This window comes from Arthrobotrys flagrans, assembly GCF_004000055.1.
Source record: "Arthrobotrys flagrans strain CBS H-5679 chromosome Unknown unitig_8, whole genome shotgun sequence".
NCBI classification, from domain to species: domain Eukaryota; kingdom Fungi; phylum Ascomycota; class Orbiliomycetes; order Orbiliales; family Orbiliaceae; genus Arthrobotrys; species Arthrobotrys flagrans.
This window is the reverse complement of record NW_027137553.1, coordinates 4,737,168-4,758,254: the sequence shown is the minus strand read 5'-3', so window position 1 is coordinate 4,758,254 and position 21,087 is coordinate 4,737,168. Positions and strand designations below refer to the sequence as shown.

The window sequence follows — 21,087 nt, the reverse complement described above, 5'->3', positions numbered from 1 at the left end:
TAGCTTGAACATAACTTTGAATGGTCGCTAAAAGAAACCACTTTTCACAATCGCAATCGACGTTATAACATTAAAGAGAAAAACACTCAAACAAGCATGCATGACAATTCAAAATAAGCCGTCGCCGAAAACCTCAAAGAGATCCCCGACCGCTCTATGCTTCGGTAAACATCTTCAGCAAAACCTGTCCTCCATCCTGTGCAATCACAGTCTTAACTTCATCCTCCTTAACCGTCGCCCTAATCATCTTCTCATCCTTCCCAGCAGCTTTCCCTCTACCTCTCTTACTCGGCGTAAGCCCGCCAGTGGGTCCACCACCCCCACTAATCTCAGCCACACCAGCAGCTTCCAATCCACTCAAGATATCCAAAAACTCCATCTTCGTAACCGTCGGGAACAGAACATTATCCGACTTGCAAAGCTCCAAATATCTCTGCCACAAATCCTTGACAAGCACGCCACCACCATTAACCTTTCGACTCAAGACTACCAAGGCGCAAACAACGGCTTTCTGATTGATATTCAAAGTCTTTAATCGTGTGTTCGAAGTGATACCGAACGATGTCGTGGATATACGTGCAATATGTGCTAGTGACGCGCGAGGGGCCGATAACGCCGTGAGGGCCTGGAGAGGGTTTGGTCGAGTACCAGCCTTGACCGGAGTCGGAGCATTGGCATCGACTACAGTTTCAGACAACGGCTTTCGCGGTGTAGCCGAGGGTGTGATAACCGTTGGAACGCTTCCTTTGGTGGGTGTGTTCTCGACACCAGAGACACCCCGTTCTTCCTGGAGTTGCTGCATCATCTTCGTTTTCGTTTCATGTTCAACCATATCGATCGCCTTCCTGCAAATATCAAAACACTTTCTCAAATCACCAGTCGACTGTGCAACCTTCTTCGAGCAAAGAGTGATAGCAGATGGATGAATCAACGGAACCCACGTTGCATCGCAGGATTCGTCATTCAGGCTCTTGAGTTTAGAGGTGACGACTTGAGAGATCTGTTCTGCCGAGTATGGTAACACAGGGAGTAAGATTGGTTCGAAGTTGCGTGCTTTGAGACGTGGGAGGAAGCGGTCGGTAAGATCGAGTGCGTTCGCGATACCCACAAGTACAAGCTTTGAGTTCTTTTCGAAAGACCATTCAAAGATCTTGTAGAGGATTTCTTGGTCCTTGGTCAACAACGAATCCATCTCATCCAATACTATAATGGATACATTCGCAGTCGACTTCTTCCTTGGGACGAACAGCTTCTCCAAAGCATCCACATAGTTTCCCATGACCGCCTCGTCACCCAAGAAGTCCTCGGCAAGCTTTGAGTAGATATCCTTGGGATCCTTGGTCGCCATGCAATTGAAATAAACCATCTTAACACCCTCTGTCGAAAGATCCGAAATAACTTCGGACAAGAGAGCGCTCTTTCCGGTACCAGGTGGTCCACTGACATACATACATCCTCCGGCCTTCTTCTCAAGCTTACTCTTCAAGAAATCGGTAAGCTGTGCACGCTCCTTTTCACGTCCTACAAGTTTTCCAGGAGCGGTACTGCGAACGAACAAGTTCTTGCCGGACGTAAAGATTGTTCGGGAAGACGGTGTAACCGGTGTTCCCGGAGTGAGAACATCGATAACACGACCGGCTGGAGTTTTGGGTGTCCGTTTCGCAGAGAGAATACGATGGCGGGGGGTGATCGGGAGGACTTGGACTCGGTCGCGTTTGCTGGGTGTCGAGGGAACAGCATCCTTGGTCGGTTCCAAGTTGAAGGCTATACAACAAACCAGGCCATCCCAATTAGCGTGGAAACAAAAAGAAAGCCACAAACTAGAGCAAGAAGGAACATACTTGGCTTCGAGATCTTAAACGTGTCATTCACCTTCGGTGACATAACATTCTTCTTCGACGGACTAACCGGCTTAAGAGGAGAAGACTTGTTATCAACGTCCATAGCATCTTCACGAGCTTCTCTTTCTAATTGCTCAGCAGCCAGTGCATCTTCAAGAGGCGTAAAGATCGTGATCGGATTCTCTTTAGCCTTCGTAGCCGCCCGTCGAGGGGCACGGCGTTTGGCTGGTTCGGAGACTGCAATAGCAGGTTAGTTCAGAGGTTCGAACAACACGAAAAGAACAATAATTGCCATACCATCTGCCTCGAAGGTAGAACGTGTACGTTTTCGGAGGGATGTGGTAGCCATGGTGATATAGAAGTGGGAGTGGTCGTGATGGTGATGATGTTGCGATGGCTGCTGTTGCTGTCGACGCACGAAGATTCAAAATGGGCTGACCGTGGGATGGGATGAGAATGGCTGGTGGTAAACAAAACAACGAGATGTGTTGCGTCGGCGTTCCACAAGAGCCGATCGTGGTGATCTCGAAGGTAGCGTGGTCTTTGTGATATAAAGTCCTTCTCGAGGAATATAGCGTGGTCGAAAAGAGCGTATGGGGGTCGGATAGACCGTTGAAGATGAAGATAAGGCCGAAGATGAAGAAGACGAGGTTGAAATGAGATGAGGGAAGGATAGTAAGAGTGGCACGCATTGGATCTTTAAATTAGGAATTGGCTTCAAGATTCATTTTTGATTAGGCTGCCCGATCAGGAAGCCCAAGTGCCAATGACGCGACCTGATTGGTTTATTCTTCCCGTCACCCTTGAAAGGGGCCTTTGCGCGTCAGGTTCCAGCTACGTGAATAACCCCAATCCAGGCACAGAATTACCACTCAGCCCGCTAACTCGCGCTGACACCGCGTTCCATTTATGGCTTTAAATTCCAAGGCAGACCTGGAACAAGGTAAGTCCGACGGAACCATGTCGGAGTTTATCTATGTATGTACAATTACATGCCCATGATGGAACATGCTGTATCGAGTCAAATGCAGTATACAGGCGCTTAGGATTCTCCAACGACAACATTAAATGGCTTCGAGCTCCCGAATACAACTTCCTCCGTATGATGTTTCTTCTCCCTCTTCGAATCCAAATATTCGTAGACAAAATCACACCAGAACTTCGGATTCTCGCCCAACGCAGGATTGGGTGCTTGTTCGTAAACCGTTTTCGCAAGAGCTGATATCACTCTCGACCACGGTTCAGCAGTGATGTCACTGGGGTCGAGCCTCGAGATTTCTTCCGGTTGAACACCATCTTTACGGTAGATATATCCCCAATTCGATTGGTCTTCAATTGCAACATCCAAGATCATTTTTCGGTCGAGGTCAGGATCAATCAATGGGATAAGTTTTGTCCCTCCTGCGAATTTCTTGAACAGAGGTCTCATATCGGTCCGAACCCTTTTGCGATCCTTCTCCACGCCCGGTCCTTGCTTTCGGTTCACCAGCCACTTGACGGTACAAATTGTCCCTTGAACCGGCAACGTCAAGACCCAAAAAACAGGATAACAAGGATGTCGTCGACGATTGGTTGCATAAACACCAGGTCTTTCATTGACGACGTAAAGATTATCATTAATCCCGTTTGTAGCCAGCTTTTCCCAAAATGCAGATAAAACGGCAAGTGCCATTGGTGTGATGACTTGTTCCGGTAACTGTCGAGCTGCGATTTCGGCTTGGCGCTGTTTTGAACGCTTGAGACCAGTTAAAGAGTAGTACTTTAGATCTGGTGCCGTTTCTATGAGTGATTTCCAGGCTTTGCAGACGCCTCTGCATGTTGTAAGGACTGTGACGGCTGGAAGCTCCAGCATTATGAGTTCTAGAATCTCGGGGATAAGGAAGACCGATGGTGGTGTGGGTGCAAACGACTTTCGAGGGCCATTGCCCCGAAAGACAGTGGATATGCTGAGACGAGAGGCCATCTTTGTTTGATGATGAAGTTGATAAAGTTGGAGATTGACGGTAGGCGTGTCTTTGATGAGAGGGAGGTAGATAGATGACAAGAGAAGGGAGATAATGCCGTGGTCTTTGAGGGTGAAGATGGGCATTTAACCGATTGTTGAATTGATGGCTGGGGTTACGAGATGCCTGGGCTAATGGTGTGCTACCAACGATGCAGCGCCCCACAACGGGACTAGTTCACCCCGACCCCTAGCTTGCTTGCATGTTCCACGCCATATTCTAGAAAATCCAACCAGCAAACTTCAGCTACGGAAAAAAGGTTTAGCCTGGACGGCAGTGAATATCCACATACTTGGGCCGGCCTAAAGTAAGTAGAAGAAAGCATCTATGTTTTCTGCACTGTGCGAATACGATCGATCAACGGCGGGCCAGGTACCCCGTCTGTTCCTTTCGCTTCCTCACGCCACTTTGCTCGTCGTCTATCATGAAACCGGCCGTGGCGGGTTATGGTACATGCATATAAATAGGAAGTATTTGATCGAAGTCCAAGTCTAGGTTAACTAGTCGGGCTGCTTAAGACTAATATAGTTTGCTGGCAAACTTGATATACTTTGCAAATTTGGTCTGGCAACTAAGACGGCCGGGCCTGATGATCTCAATTGCCAGATGGGACCAAGATACCACACCTCACAACACAGCACAAAGGGCCTCCCTTTGTGATGTCTGGGTACGAGACCAGGTATCGTGAACGATGAGTACGAAGCTATAAGCAGAGAAGACACTTTGATCAGAAAACTACAAGTGACTTCTTTGTACGGGATAATGTATATATTCTGAGAGTTATTCGAGGATTCGATTCGAACCAGCCGGCTCCAACGCAGTACAAATCTACTACGATATACGTATGTAGTACATATAGAATTATGTATATAGGGATAGGATAACGGTGTTTACTAAAAGAAGAGAATCGGTGATTATTATACATCCTATTAGCTATTATGAGCTGTCTAGGACATTTCACAGCTAACGCTAAACGTTATAACCCGATCGAAGCAGCTGCGTGTTTGCTGAGATATCCAGCTTTTGTCAGAATCGTTAAGCGATGTTGACGTCCCTGCCATGTGGAATCCGAATCCGACCCCAAGTTTGCCTGTTCAGTGTAGTATAATGTCGGTCGAGGTCGCTAGGATAACTGAATGATTTTGCGAGCTTTGTCTATGCATCACATTACTTATATAATCCTGGTGTTTTATCGAAATTTCGAAAGATATCGTTGACCGACCTCATGGTTTCTGTATTCATCAACGGGGTGGCAAATTGGGCACAAGTCACTTGCCATACTCGAGATGTCGATATCCAAGTTTATTTTATATAATAGGATGTGTAGTATTCTTTGCACTTGGGAAATACCTATATTTTACCACCCCTGTTCTTGAGATATCGATATCCAGACAGACTCAGTCACCACGGCCGAAGGACCCAAAATACTTTATTCTGTAAGAATCTCTTGCATGAATGCCAGTTTTAACAATGTCACTCGAGCACTCTATAAACCCCAGCCGGAATAATACCAACCCTTAGATGTTTAGGCATCTAGAACAACCTGACGTCAGATTCGAATCAGCATGTGTGTCGTATCATTCTTCCACCACGCCTGTGGCATCCTATCCTACTATAAAGCCGCGCCGGTCACCGGATTCCTCCATCTGCCGATGCGGCAAAGTAGTCGAGAAGAGGGCAATCGAATTCGACAAACACTGCACGAGGTGTTGGGTTTCCGACGTTGTTGAATTTGATTCCTGGAATTCTGCTTTGGCGTTCGCGTGATAAGAGTTTTGGCCAGTCTGGATGGGGATTTTTGAAGTTTGGTTCGGGGCTAGCGGTCATGTCAAGTTACTGGGTATGATACCAAGGGGCACTCTATCTTTTAAAACTTAACTTTGGGCGTCAGATAGATCGATTTGTTTTTAGAATTGGCGGGTTACTATTACTTCATTCTTATACTTTTAGAATTCTTTGTAATTTCGAATAGAAAGGGCGGTTAACATTCATCTTTCTACAAGACTATCAGCCTTCACGTCCACAAATCTTTCATTTTTTAGATACATACATTTGCAGACTCAATTTTTGCATAGCGTTGTATATCATTAACTTCACAAGAGTAGATTTATAGATACTATACCATGCTTCCTAACCTTTTAGACCCCTCACCATCGGCACACTTACCGCCCTATTCCCCGTCCCTTCGACCGCCCTAAACCCAAACTTCTCATACAGCCCCATCCCAAAATCCGAAGCATCAAGATACACCTCTAGCCCCATCTCATCCGCAAGTGTACACAAATACCCCACCAAAGTTCTTCCGATTCCTAATCTTCTATGATCCGGATGGGTAGCCAGATTCTCGAACCCTGGATCAAAATATTATTAACATTGGAATTGCCCCCAGCCATCTATCAAGGAATACTTACAAAGATGCTTCACCTCCACCTCCCCACCTCCCCACCCCATAGCCTCCGCATGCTGTCCCTCCAGATCTCCCAAAAACTCATCAATCTTCTCCTGATCCATCCCACCAACCGCCTTAGGATATGAATACATATTATCCCACACCTCCCTCGTAGGTAATATATACCTCGCATACGCCACAACCTCCCCATCCTCGTCTAAACCATCCATATTAATATCTCCAATCTTCTGAGCAATAACAACAACCGTAAGACAATCCTTTCCAAACTCTTCAAAGCATACTCTAAACGCCTCGGACATCCATGCTCTGCCGTCGACGTTGTTGGGAATGAATTGATCTAATTCGCTGCCAAAGGCGGTGAAATGGAGGGTTGTGAGCGATGGGATGTCTGAGATGGTTGCTTGGTGGATGGTATATTTGTATCCGCTGTGGGCGGGGAGGGTGGGGAAAGGAAGGAATGGGATGTTCATGGTATATATACGTATACCGAGGAAGGATTAAGTGTGTTGTTTGTTGGATTTTGAAGGGGCTGTTGGTGAGGATATTCGGAGTCGCGGTGGATACGATATGAAGTCCGATGTGGACGGAGTATCAGTTAGGGAATTATAAATAAGATGATAGAGTAAAGATCCAATGTCCAATCCCATCCGATTTACGTGAAGAAAGGCTTAAATACAAGTCCAATTTTCAGAGACTGAAGCCAAGAGTTATGTTGTCGACAAGAATTCAAATGGATCATGATGAACCATTCAACGAATTCGGCCTCGAAGTTTGGACCGAAGTACTACAAAAGAGTCAAACGTGCTGATGGAAAGCTTAAACCGAAAAAATAGGAGAGGTTTATTTGTTTCTGGAATTAAGGGAACACAGAGACGAATGTAATAGGCGCTCATGGATAATGGTGAAGAAGCACTGCTTTGGAAGATGTGGTGCAGGTAGTTTGATCGATAATAGATAGTAAGAACAGGAGGGGAGATATAAAAGAAAAGAAAGAAAACAGGAAACCGGAAACAATTGGTGGTTAAAACTAAGGAAACACCTCAGAACGCCCATGTGCTAATGTGTAATCAAGAAACAGTTGAAAAACGCCCGAAATGCCAATGAGTTTGCTACTATATACAATTTATACAAGGAGTAGGGAAGGTGCGATAAGGGAGTCGAGAGGTAGAGTTAGGAGTCGAAAACGGGGCCGTAGGCAGGAATACCACGAGATTCCAGGGCGTAAACAGTACTACTAGTGATCTTCTGGTTGGAAATGATAAAAACAGCCTCGGCGTCCTCGTTTTTGTATAACTCGTAGGTAATCTGGACGATATCGGGGCGGCCAGTTTTCTTTGTGTCGATAATAACGGCCTGTGGGTCGACTTTGTTGACAAGATCCAAGATTTCCTTTCCGTAGGTTTCCTGAGGGCTGCGTGTAGACCAAAGAAGACGGTATTTGAGACGATTTCCACAGGCGAGTAGGAAAGAGAGTTGGGGACCGATGCCGCTACCAGTTGCTACCATGATGACGGATTTGAAAATTGGGGCGATACGAAGGACACCAGTTCGAGGGATTCCACGAATCCATAGCTTATCTGGACCTTGGTTGATCTGTTTCTTAGTCCAGTCGCCGGCGTTTGAGACTAGAAGAGAACAAGACTTGAAGTCGGGTTCTGGAAGAGAGGCAAAGGTGTGCCATTCGAATAGTGGTCTATCACTGACAGCGAAACCTTGACAGAAACCGACCTGAACAGTGTCGAACCAAAGACGGGTTGCATGTTGAGAGAGAGGTTGTGGGCGGACCACAACCTTGCGGAGTCGGAGCCAGGGATATATAATGCAGATCGAGATGATAATGAGAAACCAGAAAGATGGATTTTCAGCAAGAGATCTACCAAGGGACTTGGGTCCACGGGCAGCATCCGCCATAACAATAGCTTGAACCCAGATGATTATGATCGCAAGCCAGCCGCCAAATCGATGAGAAGCTTCGAATTGATTGTGGAAACGACGTCGAAGCTCTGGAATGGTGAATGCGAGAATAGGTAGGAGAATGAAAAGAGGAATCCAAGTCAAGACGAGGAGGGAAATCATATGACTAGCAGGAGCCCCATTATGCAACGCCCTGGCATAGGTTCGAGTGATCTCCACGGTCAGTAGGATATACCACATAGTAGCAGCAATGGCGGCACCACTGTGGACTCCACCGTATTCATAAACCTTGGCGATCCAACGACGGATTCGAAGAGGAAACCATTGAGGAGTTAAGGCGAAGACAGCGAAGATTGCATTGACGACAAAATCCTGGCGGATTAAAACGGCGACGAGAAGATTTGCAGAGACGGCAGTGGACAAGTGAGCAAGTCTTCCAGGACCCCTGAATGACAAAACAACATAGAGAAGTCCGGCAAGGTTCCCGAGAAAAATTAGACTAAAGAGTCTACGGTACGCTGAGAGAAAAACGTGTCGAATTTTGGGCCAAATGTAAGATTCTTTTTCTGGTAGAGGGCCTGGGTAGAGAGCACCTCCTTTCTCAACATCGTAGCTGAGAACTGGATCCCTTGCAAATATGTTTCGAGTCCAGTAGCGTCTGTGTTCATATTCAAGCGGGCTCGCAACCTCATATGCTGTTGGGTACACGAACGGCTCCTTATCGTCCCTGATATAGTGGTGTAGGGTTGCCATAGCTTTTCTAGCTCTTCTCCACAGACGGAATAATAGTGTCTCTTCCCTCGTGTGAGAGTTTAAGGTATCGATAGATGAGGAACCCCCAGAAGCCTTTGAAGAGGCTAGCAATTTCGAGGAAGAGGGAAAAGGGGATGATGATGATGATGGTGACAACGACAAATTCGTTGGCACAGATGAGCTCTGATGTCGGTGTTGGTGGCGATGAGAGTGATTATGAGGTTGAGCAGAAGGATCTGGCTCATGAGGAGGAGATAAAACACATGGGGGAGGTTGAGCAAGTGGCGTCGAAGGTTCGACCGGAGACACTGTCGTCTTAGCATTGTTGGCCTCCATCGTTGCCGTGGGAATAGGGTGCACGCCGTAGCGCACTTTTGATAACTATCGCGGGACAACAACCACCACTACAACGATTGCGCAACTGGGACAGTAAAGGAAAATGACTATAGTTCCCTAAATTAAAGGTCAGTGCTGATGTTCTAGGAGCGAAGGCGAATTCTGACTTTGAATTAAAGGAATCCTAGCTAAACATATAGTCTATAGTAGACTACTAAAGGTATATCGTGTATACGTATGTACCCATGTATAGCTTGTTCGGAGCTAACACACTACTTACAAATATTTAGGTATATGGTAAATGCATAGACACAAATACGATATTGGATCGTATCAAAATTCGCGAGTATTCGAATACGTAATATTTTGCCTCTGATATTCGTATACGGAACTGCAGGACAGCACGATGTGTGATATACGCCGATATCCAAGAAAATTCTCAATCAAGTCGTCTTTCGGTTTAAAGGCTTCCTAGAGATAGCGTCGAAATCCGCTTTTCAGAACATGTAATATGCAGCCAAGCGGACGAGTCAATTCTCTCTCGACAGCCTGGAACGGCCTAAAATGAAACTTCCCTGGACACCCGGATATGTTCTCGCAGATAACAGAAACATCTGTAATGTCACATATCTTTGACATTCCAAAGTTAGCGGATTGTTTCCCATATGCCACTAAAGACATCCTCGAAGAAATGGCAGCTCTAGGGAAACGAAACCTGCAGGTACTGCTCGCAATGTTGTTGGACTGCTTAAATTCCAACTACTATTGCTTTGAGCTTGCCTGTTTGGACAGGGATCATTACCGCATCCCCCTACCCCCCATATCGTTGCCTAGATTGTCAGTCGCAAGTTGGTGCGCTAGTGCGAAACATTTAGGGTATCTAGAGGATCTACAGGAATTTTTTCTATAGTTATCCTACGCCATAAGGATCGATGACGGGGGAATTAGATGTTGCCCGCTGGCCGCCATCCGACTCGGTGTTGAGAGATGTGGAATTAATTAACAATCCGAGGTGGGGCAGCCAGCGGGATCCTAAATTTGCATTATATTATGTTTCTTCGAGATAAGCAAATTTAAATCATGGTTGCTTTCCTGACGCGACGAGAAGCAAGTTGACTTTTTCCGGAACGAAAACAAATTTGCATGAGCATCTGGATCGGGATACATAGTTGCGGCTTTGCCTCGGGACCTGGCCTGGCGCATTATGTTCTCGTAGCACTGGCCGAAACATGGGTATCCAGGCGGGCCTCGATTATTCGCTTTTTAATATAATGATTTTCAGGCTCTATCAATAGCCCCGTTTCTTAATTTTATAGTAAATATCATACGTACATGGTATTGCTTCATAGCTCTCGTCGAGCCATGGTATATACCTTCTCTTGATGAATATTCACGCTGACCACTGTCGGTCGATGTTCCTAAATGGTATCCATGCTTTCGATTTGAATTTCGAGAGGAATATGGGAGTCGTTGCGAATTGAAGCCATACCACTCTCTTGTCCCTTATGCCGCTGCTGCTAAGTTTATCCATATGACCGACGACTTCTAAATCAAGATTTATTAAGTTTTTAATGCGCTCGTCCACGAGGCTCGTTCCGCGGCTGCCGGGTTTTGAAGTTTGCTCCTCGATTGGCGAGAACTCAAGGGGAAGGTTCGGGTGGAGACAACACTGTGTGACAATGCACGAAACCCCGCGGCTCCCACCTGGAATTTTCGGCCTGCAGTTACTATTTGCTAGAAATTCTGACTTGACGGGGATAAGAGCGGGTCATGTGAAGCATTTTACCTTCCCGTAGATCAAATCGGAAAATTCTCGGCTTGAGCTCAGGTATCCACTTCCTAAGCTAGCTATCCAAAAATCGCAATAGTATTGCGCACGGTCGTCTGCCTAATAACAACTGGAACTTCACAGCGCAAAAATGTGAAAGAAAGAAAAACTATATCCTATCACCACACTGGCTTAACGACCGCATTACAGGGAAACTGCGAGATGAGCTGTTCTTAAGCGTTCAGTCACGCTATGAACGCAATCCACAATGGTTAGAAGAAGTCACCAACGCCCCGCAACATATGCACCGCTCAGGCACAGAAACACGTATGTCCGCAGCAGTCTTTGAATTTCCTTTGAAAAACCTGAGAATAATGCATAACTCGTATTTGAGCTCGTAAAATTGCATAAACTGCGATAAAAAATTTAAAAAAAAATCCTGGTTCCAGGCGGCGGTTCCATTTTGTTTTTGGGCATTTCTCATGGGTGTACGGGCTCGGCTTCAACGAGAAAAATGCAACAATGTGGCCCTCGACAGACGCCCCGCTTCAATCGCCAAATCTAACGCCATTCCTAGCTACCCGTCATTCTAGGCTAATCATCCGGTGGGTACTATGTAAAATTGTTGATAGGTTCCGAATGGTTGCAGGCCGTGGACACATCATACCCGAAAATCCTAACCTCTATCAGAAGATGATATCTTGCCCGAGATACAACAAATGTTGTCAAAGAAGGCCGAGATATACGAGCCATGAGTCCTGTGACAGCTCTAAAATGTCGGAAATGAATATCTTAAGCTTGCATACTTGTTGTGTCTGGATCTCAGTTAGTCTATCTCTCAGTCTTGCCAATATCTTGTTGGTTAACTGGTTCGAAAATCTGATTTGAAACCCTCGAAATAGCCAACTTCCTATGTTAGGGTAGAGGAACCGACGTATGTCAGGACCGAGGTATCTCACAACAGTTATACTTTAGCAATCGTATCGTTTCCGAAGGTATTTTGTTATCTATTACGAAAATGACGGAACATTCAAAACAGATCAAAGGGAGACCGAGTTAGATGCTATTCTTTTTTCTAGCAATCATGAATGCAGACCGATAGCAACACTAGATGAGCCTGACCCACAACTGGCTCTGTGCAACCGGTGGCCACAGATGGTAGTTCACCGATGCCGATGACCTAGTTTCTTTTTGTAGTTTCAGTTACGCTATCACCCCGGTTGAACTTTGGGTTGCAGGGATGGGTAACGTGGTCTACATACATGTACATCAAATACGCGCCAGCATTTCGCATGGCAATGCATACGTTATACGAGCTTTTGATTTTGCTTTGCTGGGAGAAATGGTGTCACTGCATACATACCAGAGGAATAAAGTTTCTCTGCCGTCTATCACGCTATCTAAAGCTTGAGCGATTGGGGCTGGTTTCAAAAAAGTTGGAAATCCTTTTGTTGCGGTTTAATATACTCATATCTATAACAGATTACATATCATGATATAAGAGGTTGATTGAAATCCCAAAATATGCAAGTGCGGGCAAACCTACGTACCCATCTAAACTTTACCTATCTGTTTTACCTACCCCTCGCCTCTCGCTTGGGTTTATAATGTGCATGCCGATAAGCCGGCTTCCATGTGCATTTGTAAAATTCCCTTTCTATCAAAAAGAACTGTGAAAAGAAAGTGTCTATCATGCATGTGACTAAAGCTACGGAGCTATGCGTATACACGCGGAATTTGAGCGAAGGAGGTTCTGGAGCTCGGCAGGATCCTTGTCTGGAGCTGGTACCTTCCAATGGCTCGTGGATATGCAACACCCAAAAAGACACACGGCACAGCAGGGCTTCCTTTGCATGTCTGGAATGTGGCATTTAGTAGATATCCATTGGATTGAGTGAGGCGCGTCTACAAATAACAAGGCAAATGGTTTTCCGGACTGGAAAATTCATCTAAGCAAATTTGCCTTCGAATCGATATATTATCCTCCGCACCTACAACAGCTAGTTGTCCGCCATTATTGCTGCCTACTACGTTTTCCAACATTTTTTGCATATAATCGCTGGGGTGTGCTAACAATATAAAACTGTTGGACTTTTGATCTGGTGGTACGATCATCTGGAGATAGATTTGTTTCACTTTGTAACAACCCTGATTTGAAAGATTGAAGCCTGTAATCCAGCTTTAATTCGGTTTCGTTGGGAATTTCGGTTTCGTTTCTAAGTTGGTTGACTGTTAGATAAATATTTAGGACTAATTAAAACATTAGTTCTCGAGCACATGTCAATCGAATTCCTCGGTTGAGTGGCGAGTCTCGGGCTTTTAGAGGCCTTATATCGAGCATAGACAGAAGTTCGAGCGGAATTGGACTTAATCAGAACAAAGGAGTGGAAGTTCTTCCGAGAAGAATATATAGAGTTGTCAGCTCTTAGTTTACAGGAAGAAAGGAAAGCTAAAAGAAGGCTGTTGTAGTCAAGTGGCAGTGAAACAAGTGTCAGGCAGTCGGTAGTCAAGAAAAATAGCCAATATGTCTACCATAGCTCCCCAACCACCGCGACTCCCGCGAACCTCGACACAACCACGCTTTCACTTCAGCAGACACCTTCTCAGTAAATGGAAGGCCATTGTTTCCTCTATAACTACAAATAAACGAAAGGACAGATCTGCCAGCCAGAAATTCGGCAACAATCCAAGATATCTTCCAAAACGCCTCTCAACGCACTCAGGCTCTTCGGAATCATCAGACCAGGGTCCAACCCATATTGAATATTCGACACCATTAACGATAGCGCAGCCAAATGTTGCTTCGATTAGCAATATGCTCCCTGATACTGAGGATACCGGTGAACCGGTGATGCGTGGAGAGAAGACGTATGAAATTCCCCATGTTGACCTCTTGACGTGGTTGTTTGGCAACAATGAATATGACCACAACAAGACGGTAGGTTCCCTTGTTGTGCAAAAACGAATGTGATGTAGCTTGAAGCTAAAATGGTCTTTTTGCAGATTTATTGTGATGCCTTGCATCCGGAGCGTTCGATGACTACGTTCGAAGTGGAGTCACAGGTTAAATCTTTGATTGGTGGACTTCGCGGCATTGGAGTCAAACCCGGAGATGCAGTTTGCATCCATTCGTTTAACGACGTGAGTATTATCAATTCCTGAAAGCTGAGTATCGATCGAGGAGCTGACATCAAGGCTTTAGATTATGTACCCAGTCTTGTTTCTGGCTATCATTGGGCGTGGTGCTGCGTTTGTTGGCACGAATCCCGGATATACAACCTTTGAACTAGAACACCACTTCAAGATCTCTGGTACCAAGTTCATCTTCGTTCAGCCAAGTCTCTTGAAGAATGTTAATGAGGCAGCTAAACGTACCTCGATCTCAAGTGACAGGATCTTTGCCTTTGACACTGAAGGTCAGCAATTCAAGGAAGAGGATGGCTTTCGTTCCTTCAAGGAGTTGTTGAAGCATGAAAAGGAGAATTGGATAAAGTTCAATGATGAAAAGACCGCAAAGACTACCCTGATGGGACTTTTTGCAAGCTCTGGAACGACTGGATTGCCGAAGGTTATCGCTATCTCACACTATGCCTGGGTAGCCGGTAGTGTGGTTCTTCGCGAGCCATTAGAGAGGCCATATGAGGTGAGGGATTGAAAGGAAGCAAGGAGCGTATTCTTGGGTCATTACTGATGTAAACATCTTTACTAGGTTAAACGATTGATGTGCCTCCCGTCGTTCCACGGATTTGCAGCCCCATTGACGATTGGGGTTCCGCTCCGTCTTGGGCAAACCACGTACATCCTTCCTCGATTTGATCTCACTGCATTCGCCAATGCTTCTGCTAAGTATGAGATCAACGAAACTGCTGTTGCCCCACCGGTGCTCCAGGCGTTCCTGAAGTCACCACCAGAGACACAGAACAAGCTCAAGACGATTAAGCGAATTTGGTGCGGCGGTGCCCCGTTAAATGTCAAGTTGCAAACGGAGGCTCGTACTTGTTTTGCTAGTGATGCTGAGATTGTTAACATCTGGGGCATGACTGAAATTGGCATCACTGTCGGAATGAAGTATGATGATGTTGATCGCACCGGAGCTGCTAGCAAGCTTCTAGCAAACACTGAGGCTAGGATTGTTAACGAGCTAGGAGTCAATGTGACCCATACCGGCGAGCAAGGAGAGGTCCAGATCCGAACCCCACAGTGTTGCTCAGGCTACTGGGGTAACCCAGAGGCTACAAAAGAATTGATCATACGATATCGATGGGTTCGGACCGGCGACGTTGCTTACTTTAGAGATGGTAAGCTTTACATAATGGACAGGAAGAAAGTAAGTTTATCGATCTTGAGGGAAATTATAACTAAAATGAAGCTGATAACAGGGGTTAGGAAATGATCAAGGTCCGTGGGTGGCAGGTTGCTCCCGCCGAGTTGGAGGCAATCCTCATCACCCATCCACGTATCAAGGATGCCGCTGTCATTGGTATCAAAGTTGGTGCAGAAGGCGAGGAACATGAGGTTCCACGAGCCTACGTTGTTCCTACTGAAGTTGGGGGAATCACCGAAGCCGAGGTGAAGGAATTTATACTATCCAAGCTTTCCAAGTATAAAGCTTTGGATGGAGGCGTTTACTTTGTGGAGGCGGTCCCAAAATCGCCAACTGGCAAGATCTTGAAGAAGATCATCCGTGCTGAATGGCTCTCCAAAGGAGAGCAGAAGCCAATTGTCTAAAGATTCTTGCAACAGTTTGGCAGGGATCAATACATACACCTTTTTATTTCATAGCTATGGGCGTTCACGGGTTTTCCATTTCCTACTGATTTTCTTTCACAGAGAGGTGCACTTACATCCAATGAATTATTATCCTTATGATACCATGGTCTTAAACTTAGCTTTTTGATTTAATCCATAGTCAACGATAGTGTGGAGTTGCGACGCAAGGGTTTGAAACTTATACCAGGTATTCTTGTTAAGCTTTTCGAGCTACTCGCATAAAAGAGACTCGAAGATGCAACTGATTCGTATTTGCAGTAGGCAACTTCAACATGTTCTATGGCCATATGATTCTAGAAACTGGAACAAATGAGGTATCATGATAATTCTTTTAGTCACGTCATATTCCTTGGATTCCAAACCCTGTAGATCATCTATAGACCTAGTATACTATATACTACACTGCCCACTGTAGAAGCGGTTGTATAAGTTGTTGGAATGTTGGTGGCTACTAGAACACGTGACTGTGGCAGTTAAGCTCTCATGCGCCACATCTTGTCCAACACCACACCAACATGCTGAGTACGACATCCCAAACGACGCGCAATTCTATCGACCTTTCTCAAGCTTCCCCATTCTCGCCATCATCCATCACTCCATCGCCATACCCGTCGATATACCCTGCCGTCCTTGTCGGAACTTCTTTGAAATACCCTATTAGAGCGATAGACCAAGTCGATTCAAGATGGTGAGTTTGCTTATGCTTTGGAGAGCTTTTGGAGCTGGGTCCTAACTAGCTGGTGGGCATGTAGTCGAATCCATTCACGCTTAGTACGTACACACTTGTTCACGAAGTCAATACACGGACCTCTTTTGTTATACTTGGGGTAGCTTGCTAATGGTAGTTTCTACTCAGACGGTGGTGCTTGTTTGGCGATGGTATGGTTTTCTTCAATACCCCTCCGCACGTTTGTTGGAACGTCATTTCTAACTTGGTGATATAGGCTGGGAAGGACTGCGTAGGTGAGGGGCAACTTGCCAACGATCCATATCGATACACCCGACACCGTTACTGACACTTACACGGACTACGACAGCCATTGCATGCGATCTGAGACTAGGTCCGTTACTACGATCCGTCAAACCCGTTAGACCAGTCGTGCTAACCCACCTACAGGTCAACAGGCCCTCACACTATCGAACAACTTCCCCAAGGTCTTCAACTATGGCGATGTATTCCTGGGTCTAACAGGTCTCGCCACCGATGTCCAAACAATGTCCGTAGTCGCTGGCACTTCCCTTTATTGATTCATGGGTTCAAATACTCAAAGCGTGACACCCGTCTAGGCACTCCCTCTTCCGCTACAAAGTAAATCTCTACCGTCTCCGAGAAGAACGCGAAATCGAACCGGAAACAATGGCAAACCTCGTCTCCTCGACTCTTTACGAACGTCGTTTCGGTCCATACTTCGTCTCACCTGTCGTCGCTGGTATTAACCAGCGTACGGGTAAGCCGTTCATTTGCGGATTCGATTCGATCGGTTGTATCGACTTCGCCAAGGACTTTATTGTCAGTGGTACGGCGAGCGACCAGTTGTTTGGTGTTGCTGAAGGTCTGTGGGAGCCGGATCTGGAGCCTGAAGATCTGTTTGAGACTGTCAGTCAGACTTTGTTGAATTCTTTGGATAGAGATGCGCTGGCTGGTTGGTATGCTTATCGTCGAGGTTATTCCCCGCTATATATTTGGACCTTGCTAACGTTCTGGTACTGCAGGGGTGCGCACGTTTACATAATCACCAAGGACAAAGTTACCAAGAGATTATTACGAAGTAGACAGGACTAAGACAGGCCATATTGTCATCATACGAGACGGCGGAATATAGCCTGCTGTTAGCTAGCATGCATTGGAATGAGATGAAAATTACTTATTCATCCTTAGTATTCTACACTATATTAAACAGCAAAATGGCTATCGAACTTTTGCCCATATATTGTACAAGAAAAACCATTCCAATAACTCCGTCTAGAGATCGTACAGCTCGCCAATCCGGGTAACCTTAGACTCACTTCATCTCAACGTCTTCGCCTCCGTCTTCATCTTCAGAGATTTCTTCTTCTTCTTCATCATTGTCACTATCTGCGACTTCCTCCTCTTCTTCGTCGTCGTCGTCGTAGATCCCATTAACTTGCCCCTTGCCATCTAAGACTCCGGCCGTTTTCTTATCGTCGACAAATGCCGCCTCTTCCATCTGATTTAAAGTGTATTCGACAATATAGCTCTCTCCAACCAACTCCTCCACCCTCCCGTAATGTCGCTCCGTATACTTTTCCATAGCTTCCATGATATCTTTAATGATCATATTTTCTCCCTTCCTTTTCCTTCGTCCTTCTCCCTCCTCTTCCGTCTTCTTCTTTGTTGGAACCTTCAAATCCGTAAATTTCTCGGCAGGGAATGAGCGTAAGAGCACTGACAGGACCCTTTGTGCCACATTAGAAGTCTTGGAGTTTGTATTCCAGTCACGTACTCGGCAGAGGAGTAAGTATAGATGGTAGTCTTTCAGATTGGCTAGTACTTCATCAACGGATTTAAGTCCGATGATTGAACCTTTCTCTGCATCGGGAGAATTGATCACCGATGCGAAGAGGTTGAGAAGTTTGTAAGGATAGTTGAGTTCCAGTGCCAGGATGATGGCAGACTTGTAGTCCTTGGCTTGAATGTAGTTCGCCAGTTTTTGTTCCCTGTTGAATTGTTAGTATTATGACTCAATATCATCTTCGTTTTTTTTTTAAGAACTTACTGTTCAATTTTCTTCTCCTCCTCCTTATGTCGTTCCTCTCTAGTCTCCTCGCTCACGTCCTTCCAAAAGCTGACAACTGAATCTCCACCACCTGTGACTATAACGTTCTCGTCTCGGCTCCCAGCCAAAGCCCAAACTTTATCTTCGTGACCGTCCAGTGTGCTTACACACTCCCCAGTTCTTGCTTCCCAGACCTTTACCAAGCCCTCACCACCAGCACTCACAACTTGTAACCCATTATTCAACCACATCGCTTTCAGCACAATCCCCGCATGACCCTCAAATGTCTTTATGCAGCTATAATCCACCAAATTCCACAACCGAACCGTTTTATCACCACTAGCGGAGAGTAAAAGCCTTCCCGCCCCTTCTCCGCCTACGGTGCTAGCAGTAACATGTGGCGGTCCAAATCTTACTGACCAAACACCTCTCCTATGACCTCTACAGATACCAACTGTTTCACCGGTTTCCGTAGACCACACTTTAATCGTCCGATCCTGCGATGCTGTTGCGAAAAGTTTGTCGTCTGAGGAGATGTCGATGAAGTTTATATCTTTATCATGGGCCTTTCGTGTGAACAAGGCCTTTGAAGATTTGATGATGACATTCGTTTGTCCTTCTGGAGCTTTTGGTACATCCCAGCGTTTTATTGTCGAGTCTTTGGAGCCTGTGATCAAGAATTTTGGCGGTGCAGGAAATGACGACGATTCAGTCGGTTCCGAGCGGGATAGAGCTACTGCACCCAGGGATTCCGTGTGTCCGACGAATCTGGCGTAGCATGTGAACCGTTCATGCTGTAGAGGATTTTCGAGATGGATCTTCCATAGTCTAGCTTCATTGTCTTTACCACCACTGAGAAGCCAGTTGCCGGTTGAATCTCGGTCCAAGCAGATTGCAATATCAGAGTGACCTTTTAGAACGCCAATGTCACCAAATGAAGACTCATTCGGAGAGAGTATTCTGATATCTTCGCTATTTGTGGCCAAAGCGATGAGTGAGTCGTTGGATGTTAGGTATTGGAGATCTATGATTTCATCGTGATGACCTGATATCCGACGGGCGATTGGGAGATTTGGAGCTAAAGAGCGAACGAGGAAGGTTTGGTCGTTATGGATCGATATTATCGAATTTGTCTTTTTCGAGTATCTATTTTCCGATTTGTTAGCTTTCATATCATGAAACTTCTATGGGTAGGATAGAGTCATACATCACATCCACAATTTCATCTTCCTGATCAGCTTTCGCCATCGGAATAGACTTTCCTGTACTCGAGCTCCATAGCCTTATCGACCCTTTGTCACCAGCAGTATACACCACCTGGGAATTGTCGCCTTCACTCTGGCCAACCTTTACACCGGGTTCCAGTAGTCCCACCGTCTCCAAAGTCTCGAGGACGGGGACCTGTCCCCTAGCGGACCAATCCTTCGTCTCCCAGATGATAAAGACAGCATCTCTCCCACCACTAACCAGCATCTTTCCGTCAACGCTCCAATCCAACCCTCTCACCACGCTATTATGCCCTTCCAACGTCTTCACCATCTTCCTAGTATTCAAATCCCAAACAATAATCTTCGTATCGTCTGCCCCAGAGGCCAGTCTCCACTTCCTGGCATCTCTATCCGGAGGTGCAAAGAATGACAGCGCCGAGATAACACCACCATGTCCTCGTAGATTGTGTGTGACGAAGCCTCCCTTGATGTCCCAGACTTTGACAAGACCATCGGAACCACCAGTGGCGAATAAGGTGCCGGTTGGATCGACTGCTGAGGTGATGACGGGTGCATCGTGGGCTTTTACGGCACGGGCAAGGGTTGCAGTTATGCCGGTGGGTGTGATGGAGAGTGTGTATATTCGCATCATGAAGGATTTCGAACAGGTAATTAGATGGGAGGCATTAGGAGTAACTAAGACCACGATTAGTATATACAACCAACCATAAGATATAAGGTTACATACTAGCTAATGTAGATATCAGTTCTGTATCCTATTCCATTCGATTGGACTGGTCAGCCAAACCCTCCTCTCTAAAAACCAACTTGCAACAGCAAGTTATCGATAACATACGCCTTCGATCCTCGCCAATTCTTGACCAGTCTCCATATCCGTAAGGACAACGTCTTCATCCAACGTGCTAACAAGTATTTGACCATCACCAGACAAGGCGCACTTTCCTCCAGTATAGAACGACTGGAGGACCTTGACCTGTTTGAACGACGTTTTTAGAAGCGGTGGCGCCATGATGGGATATTTTTTCCCAGGATGTATATAGTATGCACTCAGAGTATCGAGGTGGCGACTATCCGAAGGGTATTATCGAGGAAAGTGCGTCCATGCGTGGACTACTAGTGGCCGTTTGTGATCGTCGATATGTTTCGAATTCGCGAAGAAAAATAATTTTGCAGGGAAGCTTGTCGAAAGCCTTCGGTTTCGGATAGTCTTGGCACTCTGGAGCATCAGCTTATGTCAGCATCTGTCCAAACCAAACCAAAACACGAAATACAACAGAGAAAACTTAGCACCACAACAGAGCCGCATGAACCAATCAACGGAGCTA

At 45.9% G+C, this 21,087-nt stretch overlaps 8 protein-coding genes across 8 annotated transcripts; 3 read left to right on the top strand and 5 right to left on the bottom strand.

Moving 5' to 3' along the window:
* Positions 1-154: 154 nt before the first annotated feature.
* On the bottom strand, positions 155-2,190 carry DFL_007861 (uncharacterized protein; the record flags this gene model as incomplete). Its single annotated transcript, XM_067637509.1, has 3 exons — positions 155-1,764; positions 1,842-2,078; positions 2,139-2,190. The coding sequence occupies 3 exons, from the start codon at positions 2,188-2,190 to the stop codon at positions 155-157; spliced, it is 1,899 nt and encodes a 632-aa protein (XP_067489019.1).
* A 693-nt stretch (positions 2,191-2,883) lies between these two features.
* Positions 2,884-3,930, bottom strand: DFL_007860 (uncharacterized protein; the record flags this gene model as incomplete). Its single annotated transcript, XM_067637508.1, has 1 exon — positions 2,884-3,930. The coding sequence occupies one exon, from the start codon at positions 3,928-3,930 to the stop codon at positions 2,884-2,886; it is 1,047 nt and encodes a 348-aa protein (XP_067489018.1).
* A 2,044-nt stretch (positions 3,931-5,974) lies between these two features.
* On the bottom strand, positions 5,975-6,724 carry DFL_007859 (uncharacterized protein; the record flags this gene model as incomplete). Its single annotated transcript, XM_067637506.1, has 2 exons — positions 5,975-6,195; positions 6,256-6,724. The coding sequence occupies 2 exons, from the start codon at positions 6,722-6,724 to the stop codon at positions 5,975-5,977; spliced, it is 690 nt and encodes a 229-aa protein (XP_067489017.1).
* A 700-nt stretch (positions 6,725-7,424) lies between these two features.
* Positions 7,425-8,921, bottom strand: DFL_007858 (uncharacterized protein; the record flags this gene model as incomplete). The annotated part of the gene is made up of 1 exon (XM_067637505.1): positions 7,425-8,921. The coding sequence occupies one exon, from the start codon at positions 8,919-8,921 to the stop codon at positions 7,425-7,427; it is 1,497 nt and encodes a 498-aa protein (XP_067489016.1).
* Positions 8,922-8,995: 74 nt separating this feature from the next.
* DFL_007857 (uncharacterized protein) lies at positions 8,996-9,241 on the top strand (the record flags this gene model as incomplete). The annotated part of the gene is made up of 1 exon (XM_067637504.1): positions 8,996-9,241. One exon carries the CDS (start codon positions 8,996-8,998, stop codon positions 9,239-9,241), a length of 246 nt encoding a protein of 81 aa, XP_067489015.1.
* Positions 9,242-13,549: 4,308 nt separating this feature from the next.
* DFL_007856 (uncharacterized protein) lies at positions 13,550-15,753 on the top strand (the record flags this gene model as incomplete). The annotated part of the gene is made up of 5 exons (XM_067637503.1): positions 13,550-13,963; positions 14,029-14,166; positions 14,228-14,668; positions 14,735-15,352; positions 15,412-15,753. 5 exons carry the CDS (start codon positions 13,550-13,552, stop codon positions 15,751-15,753), a joined length of 1,953 nt encoding a protein of 650 aa, XP_067489014.1.
* A 727-nt stretch (positions 15,754-16,480) lies between these two features.
* On the top strand, positions 16,481-17,578 carry DFL_007855 (uncharacterized protein; the record flags this gene model as incomplete). Its single annotated transcript, XM_067637502.1, has 8 exons — positions 16,481-16,483; positions 16,548-16,566; positions 16,652-16,674; positions 16,740-16,758; positions 16,833-16,856; positions 16,913-17,012; positions 17,083-17,442; positions 17,509-17,578. The coding sequence occupies 8 exons, from the start codon at positions 16,481-16,483 to the stop codon at positions 17,576-17,578; spliced, it is 618 nt and encodes a 205-aa protein (XP_067489013.1).
* Positions 17,579-17,798: 220 nt separating this feature from the next.
* DFL_007854 (uncharacterized protein) lies at positions 17,799-20,771 on the bottom strand (the record flags this gene model as incomplete). Its single annotated transcript, XM_067637501.1, has 5 exons — positions 17,799-18,474; positions 18,534-19,679; positions 19,741-20,437; positions 20,490-20,517; positions 20,598-20,771. The coding sequence occupies 5 exons, from the start codon at positions 20,769-20,771 to the stop codon at positions 17,799-17,801; spliced, it is 2,721 nt and encodes a 906-aa protein (XP_067489012.1).
* Positions 20,772-21,087: the final 316 nt, after the last annotated feature.